We start from the raw sequence: 8,443 nt of genomic DNA, 5'->3' as shown, positions 1-8,443 counted from the left end.
AGGAACTAGTGAGTCATGAAATTTCAGACAATCAACCATTTGAATAATTTGAACATTTGTTGACAGACTATACGAAAATTACCATAACAATCATTCTCTTTGTTGATATTGTTCTTCAAAACTAAAAAGGAAATGTTCTAAGACATTAAAACAAACTTTTAAAAATAGGCCTAATATGTATCTGTCTGTTTAACAATGAAATATATTTGTTTCTTTTTTATTATTATTATTATTTATTTATTATTATCAAAGTAAAAATGCAAGAGGCTATGATGTTTTTTTATTTTAAAAGCGTATTAGAAGATTCACGCAGTTTACATCATCAAAACATTAAATAAGATACACATAGGCCTATAATAGAATGAGAGAATATAAATAATCTAGAGGCTTATTTGGCCTTATATTCAAGCATATACTCAAGCAATTACCAATATGTAACGGCTTAAAAAAGTAACATATGTTCGAATCTGTATCAAGTTTCATTCTTTAAACTATATATACAACATTATTTTCTCATAAATAAAATGAAAACAGGAAGATAAAAATATATGGTTTAACAAATGGACATGTAATTCAAAAACATAGTTTTAAATAGCCGCTGTCATGATTGGAAAAGTATTTGAAGTCTCTAATATTAATTACTAAATAACCTTCTTTGTAAACACTTACTTATCAAAGTAGCTAGTTTTCTATCTTTTCTTTTCTACCTGCATGATGGCTAAATATATATTCTGATAACTGATTTGGCATAGGTTCTACTTCCTTCTTGATCAAAATAATATCAATTTTGTCGAAATATAGACACAGCAAAACAAAATTAAATAAAACAAAAATAGCATGTCGAAATTTCAACATACTATATCTCGAAATTTCGACATAGCAAAAAAAAAATAATAACAAAACAAAATCACTATGTCGAAATGTTGACATAGTATTTTGTTTATTTTTTATTTTTTTGCTATGTCGAAATTTTGAAATAGGACAAAACAATTAAAAAACAAAAATACAGTGCTGCTAATTTCAGATTGAGATTGACTGGTATATATCTGACAACCCGGCCCCGTCTCGTTCGAGCCTATCTGTACCATTACATAGTGATTGTATCGTTAGACAAGATGCTTTACTCTCATCGCCTCGTCTTTCTAATGGGACGTAAACCCGTTGGACCCGTATATATATAGCGCACGTTAAACAACTTGGTACACTATTCGAAGATGTACACTATTTAATTCGAAAATAGTAGGGGATTGATTGTCTCCCCTTGTGTGCAAAACTTTAATATATATGAGAACATAAAATAAAGATGAAAAGGAAACACATAAAAACTCAAAAGAGCTTGATTAGTTGTGTCCCCCTACGTCCCTAACTAGCATAAAAACTAAAACATAAATAATAAAAAAAAGCTAAATCCTGCAACAAGTATTATTTTAAAAAGTATTTGTAAAATGATAATAAATGTTCTTTAAACAATGATTTAAATATATATATTGATTTGGTACTTTGTAGTTCGTAATTCAAGTCATTCCACAATTTGGGTCCCACACATGACACAGTAAAACTAGTAGAAGTACGATTACGTTTTCTGAGTCTCATTTTGTCTTTAGATCTTGTATTATAATTATGGTAAGAACCATTTTTAATAAAGAGCGATGAAAACGCACGTCCTGATTAGTAGTAACATTATACATGAAAAGCCCAATTTGGTACTTATTGATATCCGCAATTTTAAGAAGTTTAAATTTATAGAAACATTCAGTCATTGAATCATTAAACTTTGACCATGTTATAGCTCGTAATGCGCTTTTCTGGAGTTTAGATAACTCATCTAGATAACTTGGAAATGTACTACACCATATTATGTTGCAATAATTTAATACTGGTTCAATGAGTGATTTGTATATTGTCCAGAGAGCATAGGTTGGTAAAAAATGTCTTACTTTATATAGTATGCCTACATATCGAGATATTTTCCTAGCTGTAACAACATTGATGTGATTCTTATATGTGAGAAATTCATCAATATGTATTCCAAGGAATACATATATAGTCGATTTAACTCTATCTATTCTTTTATTGTTGACATAAATATTTACATTCTCTAATTTACTTGGATTTCGCTGATTGCGGAAAATTATGTAATTAGTTTTTTTAACGTTGATTGATAGTTTATTGCACATGAACCAATCCGAAACATTTTTTAGTTCACCATTAACTAGTTCTATGAGAGTATCAAAGTTTTCGTGAGATGCAGATATGTTTGTGTCGTCAGCAAATAAAACAAAAGATAACGAGTTTGAGCAATTAAATACATCGTTAATGTTCAAAATAAAAAGTAGAGGCCCAAGAATTGAACCCTGTGGTACACCGCAATATATATCCATCAAACACGAACTTGTGTTATCAGACGTAAATTGTTTCCTTCCACTAATATAGTTTCTAAACCATTTAAGTGCCGTGCCTCTTATGCCATAGTGTTCCAATTTTGTTAGAAGTATATCATGGTTGATGGTGTCAAACGCTTTTGACAAATCAATAAATATTCCGATGGTATTTTTTTTCTTATCAAGCGCATCGGTTATTCGTTTAACCAGATCTATAACGGCCATAAAAGTAGAACTGTTTTTTCTGAAACCATATTGTGCATTATTAAGGATGTTAAACTTTGTGATATAATTATTTAATCTAATTTGAAAATTTTTTTCAAGAATTTTTGAAGCGGTAGGCAGAATAGAGATCGGCCTATAATTATTGACGTCACTTTTATTGCCAGATTTAAAAATTGGAACTACTCTAGCTACTTTCATACTATCAGGGACCATGCCTGTCTCAAAAGAGAGGTTAAAGATATGTACAAGAGGAGATGCCACAGCAGCAATAATATGTTTTAGAATGCGATTACTTATGTTATCAACACCTTCTGAATTTGAATTTTTGATTTGACTAACTATTTCAATGACCTCTTCTTCATTCGTAGGATTGAAAAATATGGATTGGGATTGACTCTCTTACATATATTGTTTAAAGTCAGAATTGTTTACATTTGGTATTTTGTTTGCTAATTCATTTCCAATGTTGGAGAAGAAGTCATTAAAAGCGTCAGACATACCTTTTGGATCACATACCAAAGTTTTATTACTATGGTTAATTACCTCATTTGGCCTAACACTCGATTTCTTTCTATTTAGAACTTCATTTAAAACTTTCCATGTTTGCTTTGAATCGTGTCGAGCCGCATCCAGTTTTTTGGAATAATATTGTTTTTTCCGAATTCTAATTAAATGAGTTAATTTATTTTTGTACTTTTTATATATTTTTTAAAATAATTGTGTTGGGATTTTAAGGTATTTTTTATAAAGTTTATTTTTCTTTTTTATTGAAATCAAAATTCCTGTTGTGATCCATGGTTTTTTCTTTGTATTACCATTTGGCTTATTACTTTTTGTAGGTATGTTATTATCTATGAGATTGGATAGTTTTTTAATAAATAGGTTATATGATGTATTGGTATCTGTGCATAAATATAGTTAACCCCAATCCTCATTAGAAATAGCAATAAGCAAGTTATTTAATGTTGTATCATTAATTTTTTTTTTTTTTTTGTAATTGTAGCTTGTGTGTTAGTATTTAATGACAGGTGTGTTGTCATGAAAATGGGTAGATGATCGGTAATGTCTGTGACTTACTCCACAATGCGAAATGTTATCATCATTTGTAATTATATTATCTAAAATTGTAGCAGAAGATGATGTTATTCTGGTGGGTAAGTTGATTAATGGATTCAAAGATGTGTAAATAATGTTTGTGATGTTTTTTGAATGTCATATTTTATAATAATAATAAATATAATAAATAATAAATAATATATTTATACAGGATTTTAATAAGTCTTGATTAAAATCTCCTAAGATATAGCAGTTTTTGTTTTCGCGATTAAGTTTATGTAAGATTTCTTCCAGATCAGAGTTAATGAGTTGACGTTTGAATTTGGTGGTCGATACAACATACCTACAATAGTATTTTTGCCGTTTGTGTTTATTATTTCTAGAAAAAGTGAATCAATGGAGTTATCATTAAATACAAAATCATCACGTGTTACGGTGTTGATTTGTTCTTTTAAATATATATTTATTTATACTTTATATAAACTCCACCACCGACTCTACCTTCTCTATTACAAGTGTACATATTGTATCCATTGATATTTAATAAGTCAATTGGCGTGTTCTTATTTATCCAGGTTTCCGAGAAACCAAGTACATCAAACGCACGACCTATGGTATCTAACAGAATGCTAATTTCGTCGAAGTGTTTTGGAAGACTACGTGCATTCATGTGTAACGTTGTAAAGATACCATTGTTATCAATTTGCGCCTGTAGCTCATTAAGTTGTGTTGGAGTGAAATATTTGCATGAACCAGCCTCGTCACTTTCAAAGCAATCTATGGAATGTGTAGGACTCGATTTATTTTCATATTGAGTCGTGCTCATAAAGTAGTATTGGAAAAAAGAACAAAATACAATCAATTCACTAAAGCTGTTAAGCAAAATGGCGTTCAACTAAATGACTAAAAACCGGCAGGTTAGCAATACAATAATAAAAAAACACAATTTACAATATAAAGAATCACAATAAAGCACACACACCAAACAATTAATGCAGTCTATAATTTATACAATAGTTAAAATTCTGGTTACAGGGCAAAAACAAGAAATCTCACAATTTCACATTTAATGTAATACCACACGGTAAATTAGGTGGAATGCAGTTTGTTGAGATCGGAAAATTTTGTTACGACAATCTTTTTTTTATTCTTAGTTAGTACATGTATGCGTCCATCTTGGGTCCAGACTGCGGTCAAGGCTGAATTATGCTGGGTTTTGATGGTTCTTAACAATTTCATCCTTTTCATTGTTAGGTTCTCGTGTATAAAAGTATCGGTACCTTTCAGTTTTCTTTTTGCTTTATAAACTTCATTTCTTTTATTGTATTGAGCGAACTTCACAATAACTCCCCGGGGCTTGCCGTTACTTGGTTTCTTGGGGCCTAGTCTGTGACTCCTATCAATGTCATTATGATTCACCGTATAAGGTTCATCTTAGAACTAAATAATTGTGTAACAATATTATCGGTATTCTCGGTATTCTCACCTACTTTCTCCTGCAGTCCGTGTATCACCAAATGATGAGTGATGATGTTTTCTAGTTCCATTCAGATCTTGATAAGAGATCTGAATTTTCTTAGACACCAAGTAAGAAAGAATTGTTCTTTGTTTTAGATGTGGCAATCAACGATTTCCAATTTCCAGAAGATAGGCTACATTGATGAACGTTTTGCCAAATGTACTCTATGTATTTGAAATGATATTGGAGATGAATATCATTAGGCCCTATTCGTTTTCCCTATAATAGTACTCACTGCTATGCCTAAATATATATTCTATTCATCCCCATCGAATTAAAATACACCAAATATTAAATACTAGATCAACTAAAATATGGTCGAATGTTGCTAAAATGTATTCATAAATAATATTGTATTTGTTTGTTAGTTGAAGCTGACTGATATTTTTGTTCTTTCTTTAAAGTATGTAAGCTATACCAACTATTTATGTCTGGAAGTTAATAAGTTTTGTTTCTTCTGTTGTTCGTTCGTTACTGTTGTACAAAATGTAGGCAAAGACAATATTAATTAATTATAAATATGATTGTAATGACATAAAAATAAAATGAAAAAAATACAATTAAGGAACACATCTTGCTTATAGGCCTAATGATAAAAAACAAAACAAAACTTTGAGATGAGTTTTGCGGTACATCGTGTAAGCCTAATATACTAGAATTATAAGAGGAAGTAGCTACAATTGATATATTTTAGAACACCTTATTTACCTATAATTTTCATTATTACTTCAACCTTGGAGTATACACACCACAGGCAATTGTGCTCGTAACAAAAGTACGGCCATATTGTTTGGTAAAAGGAAACACCGTCACAATCTAAAGAATTGTACAGGCCCAGTTATTACACGCACAACTGTTTTTCTTTATAGTATGTACATAATGGTGAAAGTCGCAGACAATTCACAGGTAAAAATGGAAAATATTTTTAAAGTATTAAAACAGTAATAACAAACTTTTTTTCCTAAAAAATAGGACTAATATTTATTTGTCCGTTTAACAAAGAAAATGATTTTTTTCTTTCTTTTATTTATCCAAAATAAATCATAAGCATGGTAAACATAAATAAAAATAATATACTATTGGAAGAGCTAAAAAACTAATCAGGTTCAGTCCCTAAACATTGAGAAATACTAATACATAAGACATTTTTGAATGTTTATTTTTAGTTTTGCCAGCGTTTTGGAAACAAAGGTACACATGATAGGACACGAATGAAGTACATTCTTTAATGAAGCTTAGTATTTATTCAGGTACATAATCAAGAAGTACCAATATGTAACTGGTAGCAACGGCTTTATTAAAACACATACCGGACATAGCATCAGGTTTCTTAATATTTTCGTATAATAAGAATGAAAACAATAGGATAAAATATTTGAACACATGAACATTAAATCCACAAACATATTATTGTAATGTTTACTACGGCACATGCAATTTGCTTGATTAAATTGTTAATAATATTAAGAATTTATATTATTATCCAACATCGTGAGAAACATTACAAAATTCAAACAAACATTAGGAATTTATCTTAATAACAGGACATTACAAGACCTGAGAGACAAAACTTTGCTGGTATTTTTTTTCTTCAAATTCTCCTGCATATGCCTGGTCATTACGATGCTGAATTGCTAGTTATCGATCTTGAAAGGTGTGAATATAAAGATTAAAGTTTATCAAAATTCAAGAAAATATGTTTCAGCTGTCATGATATATGAAATGATATATAAAATAGTAATTCATGACACATATATATCATCGACTGCGAGGTAAAATCGTACAATAAAGCTACAAAGAACTTTGGAAAAAAAATGTTTAGCCGACTGACATTTGGTCAACAGGACATTTGGTTTACCTAATATTTCACCAAAAGAAGAATTTACTAAAAATTGGACGATATTATGTAATTGGCCACTATAACTGTTTACATACATTTCGCCGACAACTCAGATCACTTAAAACTATTGTCAAGAAAAGTAAAGTCAAAATAAAATACAGAAATAAATGATTTTACGATTATAAATAATTGTTTACAATAACGTAACAGTGACCACTAAAAAAATAAATAAATTCAGTCATTAAGAGAAATATGAAAACGGTAATTCTTCATCAATTCTCGCGACGTGGAGATTTTCGAAATTTGTGTATACTTGTCATAAGTCAATATGTCAATTGTAGTGTTATTTGCTACAGCAACCATACATGGGTTAATAATACATAACTGATTTGGCACAGTAATTCTATCTTCCTTATTATCAAATCGGTTGATAAAATTTCCATCACTTTTGAATAATTGTAGTTTGTGGTTACTTGCTATGATAATATTATCATCCCCATCAATTGCAATTGCGTGTGGCCACCTCACCATACCATCTTCGTGCCCATTTTCGATGAGTGCTTTCAGTTCCTTGTCCGTTTTATCATACATTAATACTTGGTGGTTTCCTTCATCTGTTACAAGTACTTTCCCAGTTTTCGTAAGTGCAACATCGGAGTATCCCGAAATATCGGAATATCTCTTTTGTGTCCCTATTATCTCAAGGTGAGCACCACTATCAATATCAAACATATACACACATGATATGCTAAACTCTGCTACATATATAACATTAGCAGACTCATCTACGTGAATACCACATGGCTTTGTTAAAACACCTTTGCCAATTGATTTGATCACATAACCAGTCATATTACATACTTGAATACATGCATTACCACAATCACTGAGTGCTATGTTGCCATTTGTCATTGTATACATCCTGTTTACTTCTATACCTTTTGATAGTGCAAATTTGCCAATCATTTTTCCTGAATATTTGTACTTGTAAATTTCATTTGTTTTAAATGATACAAGCAAGCAATCATCATTATACTTAACTATACCAGTAGGAATGCTCTTTAGATTTATAGTAAGAGGTTTGAATGTAACATTTGCAACTCTTCTAGGAATACCTTCTACTTTTCCAATGTTAGGTTTCTCATCTATGTCTCCAAGAAGATTTAAGTTGTGGCTAGCCATCCTGTAATAGTAACGCATTATGTTGTACAGCTAGAAAAGTATTTTAATAATGTATTTGTGATACAGTAGTAGATTTTAAGCCATAACGAAAGTAGAAGTACTAACATTGTAAGAAGCTGATAAATTATCAATAGTTAATAACATTTTATAATTATAATTTTAAATTAGAAAATAAATAATAGTATTTTTGATAAATAAACATGTTCAATTACATTGGATTAGAATCCATTGTAAATAACT

The 8,443-nt window shown here is 30.0% G+C and overlaps 1 protein-coding gene across 1 annotated transcript; it reads right to left on the bottom strand.

Annotated features, from left to right (window-relative positions):
* Positions 1 to 7,255: 7,255 nt before the first annotated feature.
* On the bottom strand, positions 7,256 to 8,203 carry LOC144854615 (uncharacterized). The gene has a single exon (XM_078712550.1). It carries the CDS (start codon positions 8,201 to 8,203, stop codon positions 7,256 to 7,258), a length of 948 nt encoding a protein of 315 aa, XP_078568676.1.
* Between the last annotated feature and the right edge of the window lie 240 nt (positions 8,204 to 8,443).

This window comes from Antedon bifida, chromosome 10 (genome assembly GCF_963402885.1).
Source record: "Antedon bifida chromosome 10, ecAntBifi1.1, whole genome shotgun sequence".
Lineage (NCBI taxonomy): Eukaryota > Metazoa > Echinodermata > Crinoidea > Comatulida > Antedonidae > Antedon > Antedon bifida.
Note: the sequence above shows the minus strand (reverse complement) of the source record. Positions and strands in the feature narration are given on the sequence as shown.

Coding starts and splice junctions, on each gene's coding strand:
- LOC144854615 (XM_078712550.1), bottom strand. CDS start 8,203: ATGGCTAGCCACAACTTAAATCTTCTTGGAGACATAGATGAGAAACCT.